Source organism: Colobus angolensis, unplaced genomic scaffold (genome assembly GCF_000951035.1).
Source record: "Colobus angolensis palliatus isolate OR3802 unplaced genomic scaffold, Cang.pa_1.0 Scaffold174, whole genome shotgun sequence".
Lineage (NCBI taxonomy): Eukaryota > Metazoa > Chordata > Mammalia > Primates > Cercopithecidae > Colobus > Colobus angolensis.
The window spans coordinates 2,033,892-2,058,671 of record NW_012114866.1 but is presented as its reverse complement, the minus strand read 5'-3'; the positions used below and the strand labels follow the sequence as shown (position 1 = coordinate 2,058,671).

At 37.1% G+C, this 24,780-nt stretch overlaps 1 protein-coding gene across 1 annotated transcript in view; it reads right to left on the bottom strand.

The window, feature by feature from the left end:
- The window catches only part of RAB38 (RAB38, member RAS oncogene family), a 64,841-nt gene that overhangs the window by 24,334 nt on the left and 15,727 nt on the right, over positions 1-24,780 (bottom strand). The window contains exon 2 of the mRNA XM_011938483.1: positions 12,106-12,386. Coding sequence (XP_011793873.1) covers positions 12,106-12,386 — 281 coding nt within the window. The remainder of the gene's footprint in view (positions 1-12,105; positions 12,387-24,780) is intronic.

The following is a 24,780-nucleotide window of genomic DNA, read 5'->3' as shown; positions in this document are numbered from 1 at the left end:
AAATAATCAACTAAAAGTATGCAAATATGGCAGCTGGACTTCTTCTTCCCTCTACTAAGAACTGTGACATCTTCACCCTTAGTGCGAAAGAAGAGTTTTTCTATAGAGAAAAGACCTTCAACAACTGACATGCAGTCCCCAGTGAAAACCAACCTAAAGCAAAACCCACAAATCAACAATCACCATAGCCACTATTCAACAAGCCTTCCTAGACACACAGAGCTCAGTATCTGCTTCTGATGGTCTTGCTCTCAAAATTTCTAAAGGGGACCATCAACATAAAATAGAAGAACAAAAGTGGAACTGAAAAAATAATTCTAACGAAATAGATAATACAAAAATCAGAAAAAAACTTCAGAAAAATCAGTATCTTCACAAATATAACAAACTATTACATTCTTAAGATAGAATTTTTGAAAAAGAATAATCAGGATAAGATTGAGTTATTCAAAATTAAAATTATGATTGCTGAAATTAAAAAGTATAATAAAAGACTGGAAAATTGCAGCAAACTAGTAAACAGAATAAAACAAAAATAGCTAAAGTGCTGAAAATATGTGAAAAAATCATAGGCTCATAGACTTATTAGTTCAGGTTATACCAAACTAGGAGTTTCATAAGTAAAGAACACAGAAAAAAAAGGGAAAAATATTATCAAAGAAATAACAGTTTTCAGAACATGAGTTTGTAAGTTGAAACAGCTTACAAAGGGCCCAGAACAATAAATGAACAAAGGTTTACATAGAGCACAGGATTGTGGACTTTCAGATTACCAGGGGTAAAGACACGATTCTAATAACTATCAGACAAAAAAAAAAATAGCTTATGCACAAAGCTTTAAGAATGAGAATGGTATGAGACTTCTGAAGAGTTATGCTAAATGTTATATTACAATGAAGCAGTGCCTTCAAGTTTAAGGGGAAATCATTTTAAACCGAAGAATCTACACCCATCTAGAGAGTTAAAATTGTGTGAGGGCTAGAAAATACATATTTGAAGACATCAACTACCCAGAAATGTCATGCAGCTTTTCCTAAGCAGTAGCAGGAGGCTATGTTCCAGCAAAACAGGACAAATAATTGGAATCCAGGGAGCAGGCACTCCCACACACAAGAATGTCAAAGCAAAGTCTCAGGATTACAGCCATGTGCTGGCTCTATAGGGCATTCAAAATAAATTGCATGAGGAAAGGAGAGGATTCTGAGATGGAGATCTCCAAAACAAAACCAGTCTCAACAGAATAAATAATATAATGGACATTTTTTTAAACATTAAGGAATTAAGATTCATTGAAAATAAGCACAGACAGCCAATTATGTGGGTGAATAATATTTTCATTTTTAATGATATAAACCATGATTTTTGTCATTATTCAACCAAAAGCAGTGATAGAATTTTACTGAAAAGACGGGGCAGTGGGGGAAGTAGGTAAGAAAATTAAGTTGTCACCTGGAAAAGCAAATTATTAATGAGTATGTAGAAATCTAGTAAATCAAGAAATAGCAATATAAGACTATCACTTAGACACAGAGAAGTAAAAAAAAAAAAAATAGGGAAGGAGGGATTTGAATAGAGACAGTTGGGTTCTAATTTTGACTCTGCCACCTGCTAACCATGGGATATTGGGTAAATTGTTTAACTTTTTTAAGTCTCAGTTCCTTAATATATAATACGGGCATAGTAATAGCACCTATTTCATAAAGGTTTGTGAGAACTAAATGAAATAAAGCACTTATCACAAGACCTGTTAAACATGTATTTTATAAATACAATTTTATTATTATTCTTAATAAGATTCTTTGTGGTCTTGTTTTGACAATTTTCTGATGACTGATAATGATAGGTTAACTCTGCAATAACAACACGTTCTTGATTAGATATCTTAGAAAAATGATGAGAAGCTTATTTTTGCTTTCTAAAAATGAAATATCCAGGAGTTCCTAAAGGTGGGTTCCTAATGCCACACTACACAGTATCCATTAAAAAGGAGTTTTCAGTGCTTCTCTTCAGTCTTTCTTTGAGGCCTCTCTTACTCTTGGCAATCTAGATTAAACATCAAAGAAGCTGCATCACTCACAGGTGCAGGTAACAACTTTTTCTTCAGCTGCTCTTACTGCTCTTGTAAAAGCCATCAAATTATCTGGAACTTCATACTATATTGTAATTATTTGTTTATTTGGGTGTCTTCCAGGAGTTGAACCTAATAAGAAACTGTGCCCTCTATTATCAGTGTCCCAGTGCTTAGCAAAGTACCTACTTGAGTATATAGTAGGTATTAAAAGAATACTTTGAGAATGAATAAATGAATGAATAAATGAGTTAAATTCCAACACAATGCATCTTAACCAGGGTGCAAGTCGAAATCACCAAAGCAGTGTTTTCCAAAACATACATTCTAAGCCCCTCCAGACTTCTCTGAGAATAGGTCCAAGGCATCTGCAATCTTAGCAAGCTCCTTACGTGACCCTGATGCACCACTTTTACAAGAATCACTGTCATGGAATAGATAGAGTGCTTGACTGGATCTAAAGTCTAGGCCTGGTCTCATCAATGAAAATCATTGAAAATCCTCCCCATAATTCTGTTTCTTTCTTTAAAAAAGACAAATTTGACAGCCATTGCCGGCGGCTCAACTGACAGTAGCTAAAACACAAATGAGAGATACATGTAAAACAGGATTATAAGAATTTCAGTGAAGAAAATTGCTATATTCTGGTCCTGGAGTGTGAAGTAGGAATGACCTGTATAATTCGGAGCACAAGCTCATGTTAGATTCTTATGGAATGTTATGTGGCATTGCCAAGCAAAGAATTTGCAGGCTCTCAGTTGAGGGCCCAAGGCAAGGCATTGGGGGACGAGGGGCGGAGCCGGGGAGGGCACAGCTTCCCTCACCTTCATTTTTCTTGTTTATGTCCCCATCCACACTGCAGGGCATTACAATATCCCTGCTGTGCAGTTTCTGAAGAGCTTTCTGGATGAAAGGAGTTACATAATGTGGAGTCCTCCTGGGAATTACAGCAGTAAATTAATTTTTCTGTTTCTACACAGTTATCTAAGGACATAAGTACCCCACATGGGCAGGGCCAAGAATAATAGAGTAAAACAATCTTTTTGAAAGATTCCTTAAAAGGCAGTGCATCAAAATATTCTTTTCCATCCAATAAACGCTGACCAAGTGATCACTCTCTGCGTGCATGCCATTGTGCTGGGTAATGACCAGGAGGATTCACAACGCAGTGCAGGGGCCAGCCCCATAAGGAAATCATCTTAACATAGCATGTTAAGGTATAGGAGACACTGTAACAGCTGACACTAGAGCCAAGTCCTGAAGGAAGAGTGAGAGACAGGTGCACACAGCTAGGAAGCCTGGGGAAATACCAAGCCGTGATGGGGGACTTGATGCAGTTTAGCATAACCACGGAATAAATGGAAAGAGTAGAGATAGGCTTGGAGAAGCAGAAAAAAAATCTCACTATTTGGGTCTTCTATGCTCAAGAATGAGGGGTTTCTAAAGAATGTGGGACCTGGTTATATCGTGTCCAGCTTGAGTGCCTGTGTGGATGTGGGGTCTCCAAACTGGATAATTATGTTTGCAGAAAAGCTGATGAATTTCATTTCAGATATGTTGGGTTTGAGGAGTTCTCTGAGAGATATCCAAGTAGAGATCCAGAAGAATATGGAAGTCTGAAGTTTTAGAAACAAGTCCATGGCTAGAGATAGAGATCCAGGAGGAAAGATCCAGGCTCAAAGATAACACACCTTACTTTCTAGATATTTTCTTCCTCCCACAGACTCATGGGAACAGGCCTACAAGGATTCCTTTTTTCAGACAGAATCAAGGCGGACCTGACTCTGTCCTCACCCCCTAGAAAACAGCAGAACCAACTGGGCACAAGACATATTTTTTGATGACTGTTTAATTGTGATTTCAGTGGGGAGTGATTTTGCCCCTCCAGCCAAAGGACATTTGGCAATGTCTGGAGATATGTTTGATGATCACAACTGATTGGGGTGTTTGGTGCTACTGATCTTAAGTGGGTAGAGACAAGGAATGTTTCTAAATATCCTACCTTGCACAGCACACACACACTTCCCTCCCAGTCCCAGCTATGAATTATTTGGCCCAAAATGCAATAGTGCTGAGGCTGAAAAGCACTATGCCTTATATTAGGATTTGCCAAATTTTCTAAGGAAAAGGCACTAATTGAATAAGAGTTGTTATTTAGTTGGCATTTGTCTTTTAATAAAAACCAAGTATGGTTGTCCTTTGATTTTTGGACATTACTAAGAAACTGTTGAATCTTTGAGTTCACACTTCTACAGTCCATTAGAATTCTCAGCCAGAAGTGTTTATGCTAATGGACATGGTCTGACACACTGCGAAGCTTTGCTCTCTGTTTCCCCTCCACGTTATACTTCAGCCTCATTGAACTTCAGCATTGTCAGCACTTTCTGTTATTTCTCAACTCCATGCCTTTCACATGCTGTTTCCTCTGCCTAGAATACCTTTCTCCTTCCATCTCTGCCTTTGAAAATTCTGAAGATTTCACAAGTCTGTGTTCCCTTCCTACCTTCCTACCCTCATACATCATATGGCCTCTACAGGTTTCCTCAAGAGGTGTCCTCTCTCCAACCGATATGGCTGGTACTACCTAGGAGATAGATATAAATGCTAGGCCAGCTCATATAGTGCAGTTCAGCCCTCTCTTCTGATGGATGTCCTTGCCTAGAGAGATGAGACCACAGTGGAGATAGCTCTTGGAGTGGCTACATCCTTCTGACCTCAGATAAACAGGCCTTTCCTCAACCTGACCCAGCTCTAGGATCATAAGGAATTCTGAATCTGAGAAAGACTGCTGAGAAGCATTGAAGCACTTTCACAGATCATGGAAAATGTGGGCTTTGACTAGATAGCTAGGGGTCAGAATCACGACACAAGGCTGCATGCATGGCTTTGAGCAAGTCCCTTAATCATGCCACGACCCCTTCTCTCCATGGAAAATAGGAATAATGCCTCATTATTGTAAGAATTAGCGATAACAGCTGTGAAATGCCTGGAAGGCTCTTAGTATGCAATAAATGATTGCCCTCTCTACAAATAATACATGGGCACGAAAAAGTTGCATATATAATTTCAAGAGATTCTTGGAGCATCCTGTGCACTGAAGCATGGATCCTCTTTTACAGTCAGCCCATGGTGTCATGAATTGCTTAAGTCCCTTTCAATAGGTATCTGTAGAAAAAATATGTTGGAGTCAGGCAATTCCTGAAGAAAGAGTTAATAGTTAGCCAGAGCAAGAATTATTTGTTGGGGCAGGATATCAGAATCAGGGATTCTAATTGGAGTTCTGAAGACCCCTTACTACTAAAGCCAGGGTATTTTTCTATGTTTCTTCTCTCACATCCAGAGCTGGACTTTGTTGGGCAAAATGAAATACAGAAAAAGAATGTCCACTGCATTATAATCCTATACAGTGTGACCATCATGAACAAAAGCAGAAAGATGAGAAAAAGATAGGTTTCTGACAACAACTAGAATAAAAGTACATGTGAGAAAAGACCCTTCCTTATCCAACTCACCCAACAATTCCATGTGAATTGCTCCATTGTGTCACATTTCTTAGAAGATGTACTTACACATCTGTTTATCTGTCATTAAACTTTAAACTCCTAGAGATTAGGACCACATTTTACTCATTTATCTATCCCAGTCCCTGGTCTACCATGTATCAATTGCTCAATAAATAGTTATTATATAAGATCAGACTAGAAAAAGTTGTAAGGTAGTACAGTGTGGAGGTTGGGTGGCTAAGCTGTTCTGTCAGCATATCTAGCTTGAAATCCTGACTCTTCCACACACCACTATGAGATCTTTCGCTAGTCACTCTCTAATTTAAACTTTAATTGCTTCCTCTGTGAACAGAAAAAGTAACAGTACTTACCATACAAGATATTTCAAGGATAAGCTAAAATGCATGTAAAGTCACTAGCACAGTGCTTGGCTAAAGAGAAGCTATTCTTATTTTGAGGCATCGGTGGTAAACTTTGAAGCATAAAGGGTCAGATGGTAAATAATTGAAGCTTTGCAGGCTATAAAGTCTCTGTTACAACAGTTTAACTTTGTAGTTGTAACATAAACGCAGCCATTAATAACATGTAAACCAATGAGCACAGATGAGTTCCAACAAAACTTTATTTACAATACAGGGCAGGCCATATTTGGCCCACAGGCCATAGCTTGCTAATGCATGTTCTAAGGTGTCTAAATTTAAATCATTAAGAAGTAGAACCTACAGAAGATTCTTTAACCAGGCAGTGACAAAATCAAAGTCATCCCTTGAGCAGGTTAAGTTTTTAATAGCATGCAAAACACTACAGTGAGCAAAGTCTGGAGTCAAGTTATTATGATTGTCCAAACATGAAACAGGAAAGATCTGAGCTCTAAGTAATGAAAATATGAACCATGTAGGATAGAATGACATATGCAACACCTTGCCTTATACAAACCAAACTATGGTTATAGCCTCTGATTGTTCATTTCTATTCTCCTATTATACAGTATCTCAGTCACAGCTGGACCTCAGACTGTCTAGTAAATTACAAGCATTGATGTAGGGAACCTCTAGAGAATTGATTAGCTAAAGATAAAATATTATTATTAATTTACATTGATCCTTAAATAGCTAACTAGCTTGAATTTGAGACTCATATACACTTCAACTATTCCCAACTTCAGAAAACAATTTTCATTCTTCATGTAGGGCATTAATAATCTGTCAGAAGTGATGACTCAAATAGTTGTACTACAGACTGGTGGACATTATGTGAAATCACTATTAAACACAGCCATCATTTCCTGTATATTATGATTCTAAGTGATTCTAAGTTTGCTCTGGTTTTAGATTTCAAATCAGGCCCTTCCTTTTATGTCCCTAAGTATAACCAGCTCAAATCAGTTCAGCTAAAAATACAGGGTTAAATGTGCTGTGATAAATTAAGTCAGTGGAGGTATATCTTACAACTTCATCTAAATTATTTGGAGATGGATGCCTACAACCTACAATTGGTGGAATCTAGGTCATCTGCCTGTGCCTAGCTGCAAAGGAAGCAAAAGAAGAAAGTTTCATGAGTTCTTCTTGGCGAGGTGAGCTTCCTACAGCTGGAAATTCCCCAAAGATAGCAAATGTATTTAACAGTTGTTAGAGAGCCAAACAACATGAGAAATATCCACTACACCGTGAAACATCCATTCCTCTCCCTAAGAGAAACTAATACCATCTTATAGAGAACAGTATTAGATATATTCTTTTTCTCAGCAGAAGAATACACATTAACATTTTTATTTTTAGCTTCAAATAAGAGGCAAAAATTGAGTATAATTTAACATAAGCTTCTTCCCAGTGCACCTGTTGCTCTTAGAACATTTTGGGAGAGAGGAGGGGTCCAAAAAGTCACTATAAATAGCATAGAAAGAACCAAAGATATCTGTTAGGAGTAGGACTGGTGTAGGGGGAGCAAGAACTGGAGGCACTGGAGGTTCTTTCTGTGAATTTGACTTTTGTCCCCAACATTGCATAGGTACAACTTGCTCCATTCTTTCCCACCTACACTAGTGTTTGTGGTGGTGTATTTGTGAGCATAGCCACACCTGATCCACTCCGTTATGTGAGCAGAATGGAGCAGGCTGGAAAGGGCTAAGATACAGAAACAGACTTTTCCACCAGTGTGTGGCTGTTATGTGCATCACAGGTAGATCAGCTTATAGGCTGTGGGTCTAGAGACAGTAGGAATGGTGTAGAGTATGTATATGTCAAGTGTGTGTCGGTGTGTGGTGGGAACACATATTATGCATCTGGGCCCCACATACATTATTTCTCTCTCTTTTTTTGGCGGGGAGGGGGAATGGAGTTTTGTTCTTGTCGCCCAGGCTGGAGAGCAATGGCGCGATATTGGGTCACTGCAACCTCCACCTCCCAGGTCAAGGGATTCTCGTGCCTCAGCCTCCTGAGTAGCTGGGATTAACAGGTGCCCAACGCCACACCCGGCTAATTTTTGTATTTTTAGTAGAGACAGGGTTTCACTATGTTGGCCAGGCTGGTCTTGAACTCTTGACTTCGTGATCCGCTTGTCTCGGCCTCCCAAAGTGCTGGGATTACAGGTATGAGCCACCGCGCCCAGCCACATTATCTCTTATGCTATTATGTCTTAATGCTCACAGTAGCTCTAGGTGAGTGGGTGTGATTGGAGAGTGAATTCAAAAACAGCAACTGATGGAGATTCAGGCAATGGGCACCAAGAATGTACCAGGTAATTTGGTCAGCAGGTAGCAGAACCCAGTCAGCTTCTGAAATAGGCCCTGAAGATGTACTAACAAGAGAAGGGCAAGGTCCTTATCCTAAAGAAACAGATCTGCCAAAGCAGATTATAAAAATGGGATATGGGCACAGGAATATTAAAATATCCATTATTAGAGCTAAAGTATGATGTAGAGAGTAAAATAAGTTGAGCTCATGATCTATGGGGTGACCATGGAAATTTAAATTACAAATTAAAAATGAAGGTATTATTAATAATTGTGCTGGAACAGCAGGTATAAACCAGGAATTTCGGGGGCAAAATGGGACACACAAGTACCCCAATTATACATCACCTAGAGAATCCACAGGAGGAATTCAATGAAATACAGCCAAGAAAGCAAAAGAATGCAAATGTTAAAAATCAAAGAATATGACTCAGAAAAGACTATTTTCTTTCCTTTGGTTTTAATATTGGGAGAAATAATGTGAAAAACCAGAGACACCAACATGTATTTAATTTTCATTTTTTCTCTCTTAATTCACTTGCCAGCCAGGGGCTACCATGATTGCTCCAGCAACAGCATTAGTCATGAAAACTCTCATGGAAACTTACTCCATAGGACTGAAGAGCAAGAGGGTAAATTTCCCTCAGTAGTGGGGTCTGTGGTAAGATGGAGGCTGGTTTCAATGACTAACTCATCTAAAACCCTGAAAGTTTCAACTGCAGAGATGTCCAAGTTGATGATACCTGAAGGATTTCTGCTGGATGTGCCCATGGGGACAAAGCCAGAAGTTTGACTCAGAAGTTTCAGCGATGCAAAGAAAGGAAATCAGGTATTTATCACCAGACATTATGTCGTCACTCAAAAGGACTCTAATTTTTAGTAGATTGACTGTCTAAGAAAAGGATACCTATGGGAAATGTTCTCTGATCTCAAAATGAAGGAAGGAATTCACAGCTATCCCCAAAATCTACCATCTCTGCTTCAGGCAGACAGTTAAATCCAGGCCTCAGTTTTGTAAATGTTGTAATACTATAGTCAGAAAGTTAGCAGAGCTTTATCAGAGATCTTTAAAAAGAATTTAAAAAACGTTTGACACTCCAGTTTGTCAATGCTGCAGGATTGTTCCTGAGCTTCTAAGTGTTGACTCTGAATACTAATCTGGCACAGGCAAGACACTCTCGTTAAGACATTCAGAAGGACAACCTCAATAGCATTACGCATGGAAGGAAAAGAGATGCTGAACATGCCTTCTATATTTTACAATAAGGCCTTGTACTTTCTTGATTATATTAGCTTGTGAAATCTCATGTCCCCGCTCCCCAACACTGTACAAAGCTTCTCTTCAAAGTTCACACTTAACAGGGATTTGGAGGATTAGAAATCCAGTACCTAAGTAAGGTGGGTCAGCCAGTCCTAAAAGTACTAAACATTGCGTCCTTAAGCAGGCTGTTTAACACTATAGTGGCTGAGCAAGGAATGTCAGAGTGAGGTGAAAAATGTCTTCAGAAGGTCTTCTGACCCACACGTAATTTCAAGCCTCCCTACAGATTCATAGGCCTCTTCCTTTCTTTTTTCCCTTTTTTCTTATTAGCACTTAATAACTATCACACACTGTATATTTTATTTATGTTTTGTTGTTGTTTTTATCCATGAAGACAAGGTTTTATCTGTTTCATAAGTTTCTATATTCTCGGTGCCCAGAACATTTGTCTGGCATATAGCAGGTATTTGATAATATTTATTGATTGAACGAATGAATGAATGAATAACAGAAGACTCCTCTCCCCATGTAAGTATGGGTCATTCAATCTAGTTAGCCCTTACAATGTAATGTAATCAACTGAGAAAAGGAGTTCTCCAAAGTCCTACTATTTCTCCCCTGTGCCTGGAGGCTTCTGAGCTGAGAGTGACATTTTTTGAAAGAAAGCAATTTGAAGGAATATGCAGAAACTTTGGAGTGAAATTGAGTGTGGTGCTAAAAGGAAATGAAAATAAGTGAATTCACCCACATTTTGGAATTAAAAAAAAAACAAAACAGGCTAACATTCAAAAAAGAAAATAGACTACAAAAAGAAACCATGCTTGTTAAATTTCTGTAACTTAATCATATCTTTCAGTTGTGCTCTGTCTCCCCTCACAGCAAGAAATCCTTCAACCACATAAACTAAAAAGGTTCAATGAGAGTCAAGAAATATAAAATGATGGGGAATGTATCCTGAACCAAAGGAAGAATCCCAAGAAACAGGGGAAATCAAAATTTTAAATAGAATGAAAGGGAAAAGCACACTGGCACACTCAGGCCTCAAAAGGAAGACAACAACTCTTGTAACTGAGCAATAACAACTTTCCAAACATAAAAGCTAGTGACAGAAGAGCAAGGAGACAGGCTTCAAGGCTTTCCAGGAATGGTTCAAACAAAAAAACATCCCGCTGTGACAGAAAAAGTGGCACCACTGCCCTTTTCTTCCTCTCCATCATCTCCAGTCCAAGTGCTTGCTTAATTGTGCTGGTCTTTGTAATGTGGTGGTGTTCTCAAATCCAGGTTTTCTTTCCTATCTATAGCCACTACTCCAGTTTAAGACCTCATTATGTTCCCACAGAACATGGTAACTACCATGCCACTCTATCTCCTGGTTCACTGCCCTCCAATACGTCTTCCAATAGTTTCTCCAAGGCAAATTGGACCATTCTACTTTCCAGTATGAAACCCATTAGAGATTCCTCCTCAGCCTTTTGGAATGATGACCATTCCAGTAATATTTTCAAACCATTTGCTAATGAGGTGCACAAATGTTCACTATAAGGCCCAAGTGTAAACTCTGTAAGTACAGAGCCCATGGCTATCTTATTCACAGATGAATCCCAAAAACTAGTGAAGTGCCTGTGCTCCACAAACATTTAATATTTGAATAAAAGTGGAAAAATCATGATATAAAACCATGTAAAATGCAATCCTAATAATGTAATTATATGCAGACACACAAAAGTCAGAAAATACAGCAAAAATAGTTACTCTTTTTAAATTTTAGTTATAGTTTTTTATTAATTTTCAAATTTTTCTATGAAAGTTTTTTTTTTTCTTCTGTGATACTGAGATTTTTTAAAATACAGGCACAGACAAAAAGAGAGTAGAAAAAAAGCCAGACACCTGACATATCAGATGGCAACATTAAGGAACAATGGGAAGTATATTATCCTCATCACACCATACAGGATCCTTCATCTTCCAGCCCTGCCTCAGCTTCACCTCCTGCCACTTTTCTGCTACCCAGGGGAATCAGCATGGACAAGCTATGCTGTGTTCTTCACATTTGTGCTTGCTGTCTATTCTCTGTTACCTCACCATTCCGGTATGTCCAATGTAGTGTTTGCCATCTTTTCTTTCCTAGGAGCAAGCACATTTCCTGACGTACAGATGAAAATATTAAATATCGATTGTGTAAATTAACTAACAAATGAATAAGGCCTTTACTATAAAACCATACTCACATAATAAAGTTGTTGTGAGGACTAAATAAGAAAATGCATGCCAAATATGCCTGGCTCATAGTAAGACCTCAAAAAGCAAACACAGTTATCCACTATTACTATTGTAACCTTGTATAAGTTGCTTTGCTCCTCTTGCCACAATGATAAATTGTAGACAATAATTCCTGCATTGACATGAGAAAGAGCTTAGAGCAATCTGGAAATCACAAATCACTAAACAAACATATTATTATCATTATGAGATAGTGATGATTATATGCCATTTTCTTTGTGAACCTTGCTTATATTAAGCTTATTATTTAAAGTCATATTACCTTTGCTGATGTTTCAAACCATCCTACGAAACCATGCTCCTTGCAGAACTGGTCCATCTTGAGGCCATTGTTCATGAGCACATCCTTACCCTGGTCACATTTGTTGGCCAACAAAACCACTGAAACCGGTTTGCCATTAGGGAGAGTTAACTTGGAGTCCAAATCATTTTTCCACTTTGCCACTGCTTCGAATGTGGCTGGCCTGGTGACATCAAAGACAATAAATGCACCCATAGCTTCTCGGTAATAGACCCTCGTCATATTTCCAAATCTTTCTTGACCTGACACCAAAAAGAAATAAAAATAAAAACGTATTACAATTGCAAACTGAATCATATTAGAACTTCATGAAGCCTCCAAGATGAGCAAGTCAGTCAGTAAAATGCTTCATCTTTATTATCTTTAAAGAGTGAACTAAATGTGCAATCATGCAGCTTTATTCTTGATTTTTGATTTCAGAAGGGAATTAATTCATTTAACAAATACCTACTGAGAAATTTCTGTGTACCATGTAATATTCTAGACCTATGCAAATATAGTATTCCAGTAGCCACATGTGGCGATTTAAATTAAATGAACAAAAACAAAACAAAATTTTTAATTCAAGTACTCTGTCACCCTAGCTAGCTACATTTCAGATGATCAGTAACTGCATGTCGCTAGTGCCTATTGACTATGCCAATAATAAAACATTTCCATAAGTATAGAACATTTGATTGGGCAACTCTGTTCAAAATATTTGGGATACTCTGATTAAAACATAAAAATTCCTGCCACCATGGAGATTACATTTTAATGGGAAGACAGATTCTAAACAATAAACATAATAAATAACAAAATTATGGAGTATGCTTAAAAGGGATCCACAATCTAGTCCAATTAAAGGTTATATATTAGCTACCATTCATTCATGTTTACTAACCATGAGAAATGTGATTTACATAAGTGATCATTAAGGTGCAATTATTACCCCCATTTTAAAGTGAGAAAATTGAGACTTAGTCTAAGTAACATTCTCAAATCATACAGATAGTAAGCTTAAGAAATCATAATTCAAACCTGAGCTATTTGAATCTAGAGCTCACAGTCTTTTACCAACATTAAATACTCTCAACTACTAAAGTATAGGCTTGTACTCTCTCTTCTTCAGGCTTATATACCAGGACCACACACAGGACCATCCCACTGAATTTGACTGAACAGATATTTATTGGACATCTATTGTATTGATGCCAGTTTCTGGACTACTTGCTCAGAATGCAGCAGTGAACTAGATGGTCTCTACCCTTAAATACTCTACAACCTATTGGATAAGAAAAGCCCTCCTATAGCAAAACACTAAATAAGTTTTGTTTTTGTTTTGTTTTGTTTGTTTTTTAGGATAAGGATTGGTTTTAGAATTAGTTGGAATCAATTTGGCTCTGATGCTTAATCTTCTGATTGAATATTGTCAAGTTTCTTAAGCATTCTAAGTTTATTTTTCCTTATCTGCAAATTGGCAATAATAATATGTACTGCACAGTATTGCCATGTGGATGAAATGAATTAATATATGCAAAGCACCCAGCATAGTACCTTAAAACTAGTCAATACTGGAGTTTTCCTTCTCTTTTGGCAGTATGTTAAAAAATATGAAAGACAATATGGCACAAGTTCTGAAATCAGAGTTTCAGATCAGAGTTTATGACAAAAAAATTATAAGTATTTCAGCTGAATAACAAAAATGAACAAAATTCTATTACTTCTACCTCTGTGTACTAATGGTTGCTGAAGCCAGGAGCTAATGAAGACTTGTATTTTCTGAACTCAAAACCCTAGAAGTATGTGACCAGACGAAGCCTTTTTATTCTGATTTGGGAATTTATTAATGTTAACAGTCTTATAAAGTTATATAAATTAAAACAAAGTTAGCGTGTATTTAACAAGTCAACTTTTATTGGAAAAGTAAAATGCTAAAACTGGGATGTATCTAAGAAAATACAGGTTAACATATCTCTAAGAAGAACACTTTGCCCTTAATTTTGAGCTCAAAACTTTATGATGGTAAGTTTTAATTCAAGTTAGCAAGCTGTTTTTTAGATGGTTATATTTACATTGGTAGTAGCACTGAAGTTGTAAGAGAAGGCTCCCTAAGCACTTAGTGAAAATGAATGAAGGTTGAGGGCTCTGGTCCCAGTGTGTGAGCCTGTGTGCACAAGCAAGTATCGCTGGAAAAAAGAGTATTTTGTCATAGCCAGCACATGACAATCTTACAATATTTCTTACATGAGTTATACCAGAGATGCGTTTTTTATCCCACAGTTGTCTAGTCAATGAAAGAAAGGGGCAAAATATTCTCCACATGACACATAACTCACAGATGAACTTTTAGTTTTCCCAAATAAGTTTTAAACTTCTTTTTTTCTTTTTAAATTCCTGGTGCAAACAGTGATCTCCTTTGATACTGCCCAGGGTGGCCATGACATTTCAGAAAAATAGGGTAAAAAAGCCTTCTGTGATTACTCAGAACTTCCAAGGCCTTTAGGCTTTTAAAGGATGTCTTATGATCTCTTTCAAGGATCTAATCAGATGAAGAGCAAAGTCAGGGGTTAGTCAATAATCTGCTTGTCCAGAGGTTTTCATAGTAGAATGAGGTGGTCCTCAAGAATAAAGATTTTGCATTTTAAATATATGATAGAGTTATTTTAAGACCATACAAAAAGCAATACATAGGCTATATATACCTTCATAGAGAATCAAAAAGGAAAATATGTGTGTGTGTGTGTGTGCGCGCGTGCATGTGTATGTGTGAATGTATGTATGTTAGATCAGAAAGAAGAAGACAGCTTGTTTCTAGAAAGAAAAGATGTTTATATGTTGAGGTCACTGAGCCAGCCCACTTGGAGAGTTTATATTTTTGGCATTCCAGCAAGAGGTCACATTTAGATCAGAGCATTCCCAGCACTCACACTGTTTCCTGCCTTTTTCAACTGATAGTCCTCTTTGCTGTTTCTTATTCAAAAAATGAGAACCATGTGACTCAGAGTGAGTGCCTACTTTTGGGCAAAGTAGAGACCTGATGAATTCACCATAGTTCAATTTACTGTTTAAAAAATGACTATAATTCAAAAACTTCCCTTGATTTTAGATCTCATTTATTCAACACACACTTATGGAATAGCTAATGTGGCTAAAGCTCTATACTTTGAACCACAGTGGAATAAAAATAGAAATCAATATCAAAATCTCTCAAAACCACACAATTACATAGAAATGAAAACAACTTGCTCTTGAATGACTTTTGGATAAACAATAAAATAAAAGAGAATTTAAAAAAAAATCTTTTAAATAAATTTAAAAAAAGGGACACAGCATACTAAAATCTCTGGGATGCAGCAAAGGTAGTGTTAACAGGAAAGTTTATGGTGTTAAATGGCTAATTTAAAAAAGTTAGAAAGATCTTAAATTGACAATGTAACATCAGAAAAAAAAAAACACTAAAATCAGAGCATAACAGAATGAAATTGAGATCCAAAAATACATACAAAGTATCAATGAAAGCAAATGTTGGTTATTTGAAAGGATGAACAATATCAATAGACAACAAGCTAAATTAACAGAGAAAAAAAGGGAGAAGATCCAAATAAGCCCAATCAGAAATGACAAAGGTGACATTACAACTGATCCCTCCGAAATACAAAAGATTATCAGAGACTATTATTAACTCTTCTTTGCAAACAAACTAGAGAATTTAGAGGAAATGAATAAATTCCTGGAAACACACAATCTGCCAACATTGAATCAGGAAGGAATTAAAACCCTGAATAGACCAATAATGACTTCCAAAATTGAATGAGTAATAAAAAGCTTACCAACCAAAAAATGTCACAGGTCAGACTGATTCACAGCTAAATTCTACCAGACATATAAAAAAGACTTGGTATCAATCCTACTAAAACTATTTTCAAAAAATCAAGAAGTGTCTCCTCCCTACTCATTCTAGAAAGCCAGCATCACCCTGATACCAAAATCTGACAATGACACAATGAAAAAAGAAAACTACAGGCCAATATCCGTGATGAACATAGACACAAAATTCCTCACCAAAACACTAGCAAACCAAATCCAACAGCACATGAAAAAGTCAATTCACTATGATCAAAAAGGCTTCATTCCTGGATGCAAGGTTGGTTCAACATATATAAATCAATAAATGTGATTCACTACATAAACAGAATTAAAAACAAAAGCCATATGATCACCTCAATAGATTCAGAAAAAGCTTTTGATAAAATCCAACATCCCTTCATAATAAAAACTCTCAAGAAAATAGGTATCAAAGGAACATGCCTCAACATAATAAGAGTGATCTATGACAAACCCACAGTCAACATGATACCGAACAGGCAAAATGTAGAAGCAATCTCCTTGAGAACTGGAACAAGACAAGGATGCCCATTCTCATTGTGCCTACTCAACATAATACTGGAAGTGCTAGCCAGAGCAATCGGGCAAGAGAAAGAAAAAAAATCCAAATAGGAAAACAAAAAGTCAACCTATTTCTCTTTATGGCCAATATGACTCTATACCTAGAAAGCCCTAATGACTCCGAGAACTATAAATGACTTCAGTAAAATTTCAGTCTTCCAGAACTGATAAATGACTTCAGTAAAATTTCGGGATACAAAAATCAATGTATAAAAATCAATAGCATTTCTATCCACCAATAATGTTAAAGCTAAGAGCCAAATCAAGAAAACAATCCCATTTACAATAGCAGCAAATATATAATATATATATATATATATATATATATATATAATACCTAGGAATACATCTAACCAAGGAAGAAGGTAAAAGATCTCTACAAGGGAACTATGAAACACTACTAAAAACAACCATAGGTGATACAAACAAAGAAAAAAACATTCCAAGCTCATAGGTTGGAAGAGTCAATTCATTAAAATGGTCACAGTGCCCCCCAAAAATCTACACATTCAATGCCATTCCTATCAATCTACCAACATCATTTTTCACAGAACTAGAAAAAAACTATCCTAAAATTCATATGGAATCAGAAAAAACCCAATAGCCAAAGTAATACTAAGCAAAAAGAAGAAAACCAGAGGCATCACATTACTCAACTTCAAACTATAAGGCTACCGTAACCAAAACAGCATGGTACTATTACAAAAACAGACACATAGACCAATGAAACAGAATAGAGAAACCAGAAATAAAGCTTCACAAGTACAGCCATCTCATCTTTAACAAAGATGACAAAACTGAACAGTAGGGAAAGGACACCCTATTCAATAAATGGTGCCAGGATAGCTGTCTAGCCATATGCAGAAGAATGATACTGGACTCCTACCTTTCACCACATGGAATAAAGATTTAAATGTAAGATCTGAAGCTAGAAGAAACCTAGAAGAAAACCTAGGAAACACCATTCTGGATATCAGTCTTGGGAAATAATTTATGACTAATTCCTCAAAAGCAATTGCAATAAAAACAAAAATTGACAAGTGGAACCAATTAAACTAGACAGCTTCTGCACAGCAAAAGGAACTATCAACAGAGCAAACAGACAATCTACAGAATGGGAGAAAATATTCACCAAATACACATCCAACAAGTGTCTATTTTCCAGACTGTATAAGCAATTTAAATAACTGAACAAGCAGAAAACAACCCCATTAAAAAATGGGCAAAAACATGAACAGACAGTTCTCAAAAGAAGATATACGAGCAGCCAAAAAATGTGAAAAAATATCCCACATCACTAAACACCAGAGAAATGCAAATCAAAACTACTATTAGATACCATCTCACACCAATCAGAATGGTTTACCATTGACTAAATAGTCAAAAAACAACAAATATTGGCAAGGCTGCAGAGAAAAGGGAATGCATTATACACTTTTGGTGGGAAGGAAAATTAGTTCAGAAACGGAACTACTTACTAGTCAACCCAGCAATCCCATTCTTTTCTATATATCCAAAAGAAAGCAAATCATTCTACCAAAAAGACATGTGCACTCACATGTTCATTGCAGTACTACTGACAATAGCAAAGACATGGAATCAACCTAGGTGCCCAACAATGGTGGACTTGTTAAAGACAACATGGTACATATTCATCATGGAATATAATGCAGCCAAAAAAAAGAGTAAAATCATATCCTTTGCAGCAACATAGATGTAGCTGGAGGCCATTATCCTACGTGAATTAATGCAGGAACAGAAAACTAAATACTGCATGTCCTCACTTCTAAGTGGGAGCTATACATCAGGTAATCATGGACACAAAGATAATGACAACAGAAACTAGGCACTACTAGAGTAAGAAGAGAAGAAGGGACAAGGGTTGAAAAACTATTGGATACTATGCTCACTATCTGAGTAAGGGGGTCATTTGTACCCCAAAGCTCAACATCATGCAATATACCCATGTCTGTGTTACAAACCTGCATATGTATCCCCCTGAATCTATAATAAAAGTTTAGAGAAAAGACAAGAAAACCTCTATCTCCATTAGAATCCACTATCAAAAGGTAAGTCTTACCATTACTCTCTGCTGTTTTAGCTATTCAGTGACTCTTATATGCCTAAGAAAAATACACCTTCATTATATGTCATTTAATGTAGTACATTTTTGGTTCTGACCACTTTTTCAAACCCTTGTCATTTCCTTCAAAGTGATCCATGGCCAAGTCCCAATGCACTACTTGTTCTTTTTAAAACATATCCCAAATTACTTTCCAGATTCTCTTGCCTTTTTACATCTTTGTGCCCAAAGCCTGAATTCCCTCCTCATCTCTACTCCCACTCTGTTCAATAAAATCCTATGCATGCTTCAAATGTGCCCTTAAATCTCACCACATTTGTGCATACTTCCCTGTCCTGACAGCTGGAATCACTGAATCTCTTCTTTATGAACCCACAGAATTTTAAAAATTCTACACCACTGACACTTATTATGCTGTGCATTCATGATTGGATCTCTAACCATGGCACTGAAAATCTTGGAGAGCAGATTGACCATGTTTTCATATTGCAAAACCCAAGGCTTATTTCTCCACCTTTAGGATACAATAAGAGCTCAAAATTGTATGGTGGAAATAAATTCAAATTAAGGTTCCTCCTTCCTCTAAAATGCCTTATCGTGTATTTGTGAATTAGTGCTGCATACTGATGAACTTACTCTATACTCAACTCCAAATTCCAGTAAATAATCAATAGATGGTTATTGGAGGAGAAAATTAACATTATTCCAACAGAGTTATGTGCATGTATGTTGTAACAAGTTTCAGCCTGGATTATTATACTTTCATAATCATTCTCATTTTCTTAAGAAATACTACCTTGGAATCAATTTACTCTATTCCAAATGATACATGTGTTGAGGTCATAGAACAATCAGTAGACCTAAGAGTGACACCAAGATGTTCTCTATATTTCTAGGGAGTAACAGCGTGGAAAACATAAAGTAAATATATAATCAACAGGAAATATGGACCTTGCACAATAATCTAGAAGCAAAATAATCAAACTATAATTGCTGCAATGGTCTAAAGGACACTGACATCACAATGGCTTATGCTGTTTTTGAAAGCTCAGGGGAAACCCACATACTGAAATCAGAGTCAGGCTGACATCCTAGTGATGGTGGTTATTTCCAGTCTTTGATAAAAGCCTATTTGACAGTCTGGTGGTGGTTCAGAAACTCTTTCATCTGTTTTCGTGACTTTGCCCCATCAAACCAATGACAGAAACACATAAATTAATCACCATTTTTCCAAGTCACCTAGGTGTATATCCTAGAACTCACCTGGTACAATCTTCCCCTACAAAATAACAAGCCACCCCATAGCCAGAACCAAATTTCTGCAGCCCCTGTGACAAGCACAGCACTCTATATAGTAAGCATTCAATATGGTCCCCATGCTGAGTGAAGGAATAATTCTTAATTCCTTACTCCTCTCCCAGTGGATACTTGCAGGTTTATTAAGTATTTAAGAGTTTTCTGTCATGTCTGGTCTGTTGCATTCATCACTTTCTTTCCACTCCCACTGAAATCACTTTAGTTTTGATTGTCTAATTTTATCTCATCTAATCTCATTCATTCATTTAACAAAAAAATTTAATCCCTATAATTTTCCAGAATTATAACTAGGAACATATAACTAGAACATACAGCTGGTTAGCTAGTTATGTTTTAATAACTAGAAAAAAAAATCCTTGCCTTCATGATGATTCCATTCTACCCTCTGACCTCCTGTTGCATTTTTAAAGTTGCCCTCTTAGATCTACAAGTTAAAGGCTAATTTTCAGACTGAGGTCAAGGTTTTGTCCCAACTTATGCCTTGCTAGCCTCTGCTAAGTCCTGCTTCTTGCTTCCACTTAATCCCATACCATGGCAAATCTACTACCACTGAAAGGTACCCTCTCTCCCTCATCCTTCACCTAACCAGATTCTACCCATTCTTTAAGGTTGTACCCAAGCCCCACCTTCTTGGAGACTTTTATGACTGCCTGGACTCACACTCATTCTCTTAACTCTTCCATATTCCCACAGTACTGACTAACTGGCTTACTCGCTCAACCATTTCATCAGGCCCTGCCTTGTACTTCTTTTTATGTGCTGCAAACCTGTGCAGCCTCTGTCCCCAGTAACACTGTAGACTCCTTGAGTCCACTGTAGAATTACTCAATTACTATACTCTGTGTCTCCATAACACAGGTACCCTGAGAGGCTGTTAGTTTATGCTCACAATGCACTTCCAGAATAGAATAGAACTAGTAATACAAGTACTCTTTACATAATGAAATAACAATTAATATTTATTTCTTATTTGCAAGAGGAAACCCCAGCAGGAAAAGGAGTAGGCTGAATAAAAGAAGATATTTGATCTAACTCATTTACTTTTATGCCTGCTGAACTTCTGTCATTTTTAAGATCCCATCTGAAAAATATCTGTTCACAATTCAGAACCACCCAAACTCTTTTAGCAATTTCCTTGGTTCCCCCATAATCAATGACTCTCATTTCACCCTACTGTTAGTTACCATCTCTTACAGGCAAAATTTGTCTCTACTCAACAAGAAGATAAAAGCTAGATGAAGGATATTGAATTAAGTAAGCTAAAGTTAACAAGAGAATAAGATGGCAGAAGAAGTAAATATTGGCTTTATTGTTGTTCATAATTACCTTACAGAACAAAAGGTGGATGGATTATAGTGATCTACTTTTAAAATACATTTTCAAAAGTATTCTCATTAAATTGTGAATGTATATTTAAATTTAAGGCAGTGCATGTGATATATATGTGTGTATGTGAAAATGAGTACTAATACAGTAGCTCAACAGATTTTTTGTCAGAATAATTTTAGACTGGAGTCCAGTGCTGCCAGCTTAAGCAAATAACTCATGTGGATGGAGATAAAAAGATCATTTACCAATGTAAGGTCCAACAGTGGATAAACAGGGGAAGGAATGAAAACAAGTCATGGATGAGAGGTTAGAATGAATCAAGACAGAAGGACTGGCATCTCACGTTTATAATTAAATAAATAAACAACCTAAAATACCTCTGAACTGTAAGCTCAAATGTATTACACTAAAAACCTATTTTCGAATTACTTGTCATTTGAGACAATACCAGTCAGTAGCCATTAAATACATTTTTATAAATAACCTCCAAGAGATCCTGAACTCTACAGGTTTCATTCTTAAGGAATTTCCAGATTCCTTTAGAGTTATAACTCCCAAAATATATGCCAAGGTGCTCTAGGGGGTGCCATGGTGAACTTACATGGGTGAAACAGGATATTTTAAAATTTCAATGCAAATACAGTAGTACTCAAGATTCATTAGACACCCCAGGAACTACTAGCTTGAGGTAGTTCACAGTGTTAACACTACATACATTCCTTTTGATGTCATTATATCTGTTTGGAAGTTTCTGTGATGAAAAGCAAAAATCATGTGAAAATCAATGTGAAACAGGAAATTAGGGTGGTATGGTAGTGGCATCCACGCCGGCTCAAAGGTTTGAGAGGGTGTTTCACGGCCAAAGTCATACACTTGCCTATAGTAAACTGCAGTGATTAAAAATGAAACAAAAATAATTTTCTTTTAAAGTATATGTTCTCTTTTTTTTCTTATGGCTATTAAGTTGTTAGACCATAACACTTATTAAGTTGTTTGGTGCTATTTAATGAACAGGATTGTTAGGTAGTGCTTTTGGCCTAGAGGCACAATGAAAAAATTAACACTAAGGATTTGGATGCAGTTAACTGAGAAAGTTTGAGAACTTCTTGCTGTAGCCTCCAGAGTCTAGTGTATTTTTTTTTTTAAGACACACACACCACACAATACATGCATACAGGTCCTTGTACGACCCTATAAATCTTTTTATTCTGATGCCAACAAGCACCACAGCTATTCTTAGCTTTAATTTTTAAACTAGAGACTTGTGTCCCTCAGGCACAGTGGTTTTCCTGCCTAAAAGTAGTGTATGAAGATGACTGTTAATAAGTCAAACCAACCATATGGTGTCAGCAATAATGCATGCAAAAAATTCAACTCATTCAATTATTAGATCTATCCAAAAGTATACAGCTTAAAATTAATAAATTACTATTTTAAAATATATAATGAGCACCTTCTAAATGCAATGTATAACAAACCATGAGATGTGAAAACTATTATGCTGTTTATCATGCATTAGGAAACAGCAGAATAGCGTGGCTAGAAAATAGGATTTGTAGTTAGACGAAATCTCGGTGCATATCCCAGGATGATCTCTTACTGTTGGTAAGACTTCTGAAAAGTTTTCTGTGCTTGTTAGCTTGTTTATCTGTTTTCTGGCCTGTTTATAGTTCGCTCATCTCTATAGTAGGGTTAACAACAGTGTCCATCAGATAAGCTCATTATGAGCTGTAAATAAAATAATGCATATGATTGGACAGAACTATGCCTGACACTTAATAATTAGTGGCTATTTATAGCATGTTATGGGAAAACAGTCTAATCAAGAATAATTTAAATCAGTAAGTTTTCATCACTCTTCTTAAAAGAGCAGTTTTATGCAAGGCTGATTAACTAATTGAAATTTATATTTAAATAAAAGTGATAAGGAACAAAGGTTAAATAATACATCAGAATAACACAAACTACAAACAGTAGAGACTCAGTGCAAAAAGTAATAAAACATTTGAAACTATTAATTATCCTTTTCTTAAATTATCTACCTCTTGCTTCCAAACACCTGCCCTTGCTAGGTTCTCCTCATTCTTGGTGCTTTCTTCTTCTCTACTTCTTTGCTGACTCTACAGTAAATTTCATTAAATTATTCAGCAAATAACTCATGGCAGGATTTACTAAAAATCATGAAGCAAATCTGGATAGGTAGAAAATAACTGTAACACAAAGCTTAACTGGAGAAGTGCTACAAACAAAGGAAATAAAAGTCGCATGGGACTCGAGGGAGGAAGAAGTTACTACTGACAGAGAGAACTAGGAAAGTCTCTGTAGAGGAGTTGCCCTTTCAGATGGGTCTTAGACATCAGGTGGGATTTGGATGTGCTTCCAAAGGGAAGGACACATAAACCAGCAGGGCAAGCAGGAGCAAAGGCTCAGAGACAAGAAGCATGAAAATGAACCAGGAGTGGCAAGGAGTTCAAATGGCTGAAATTTAGACCTCATCATGGAGGGAGGGAGAAAATGGTATTAGAAATGCTATTTAAGGACAAACTGTGGATGACTCCGGTGTCTCCAGTGCTATGCCATTATCTCCTCTCCTCCACTGCACGAACTTCCACAGGGCTGGGTGCCTTCCCAATTTGATTATCATTATACCTCAATGCTGAAGGCAGCACCCAAACACCTAGTGTTAAAAAAATACATTTTTAATTATTCAAGTTTCCTTGGTAATCAGCCAGGTAATCTTGTGTTCTGGTTCTAATTCTACCATGAACAAGCTCTGCGGGCCTGAGAAACTAATGTTGCCTCCCTTCCAGATCAAGCTTGCTCATCCATAAAATGACTGATATGGTTTTCATGAGTACTCAGGGTTTTAACTCTGTAAAATTACCTTTCAAAAAGTTATTACTTTATATAATATAACCTAAAATCATAAAAAAGATATAGTTTTGCCATTTGACATCCAAATGAATGACATTTCACTTCAAATTATGGAGACTGTGATTTAGCTGGGGGCGGAGCAAGATGGCCGAATAGGAACAGCTCCAGTCTCCAACTCCCAGCGCGAGCGACACAGAAGACCGGTGATTTCTGCATTTTCAACTGAGGTACTGGGGTCATCTCACTAGGGAGTGCCGGACAATCGGTGCTGGTCAGCTGCTGCAGCCTGACCAGCGAGAGGTGAAACAGGGCGAGGCATCACCTCACCTGGGAAGTGCAAGGGGGAAGGGAATCCCTTTTCCTAGTCAGGGGAACTGAGACACACAACACCTGGAAAATCGGGTAACTCTAACCCCAATAATGCGCTTTAAGCAAACGGGCACACCAGGAGAATATATCCCTCACCTGGCCGGGAGGGTCCCACGCCCACAGAGCCTCCCCACAGCAGTCTGCGGAGATCTAACCGAAAGGCAGCAGCGAGGCTGGGGGAGGGGCGCCCGCCATTGCTGAGGCTTAAGTAGGTAAACAAAGCCGCTGGGAAGCTC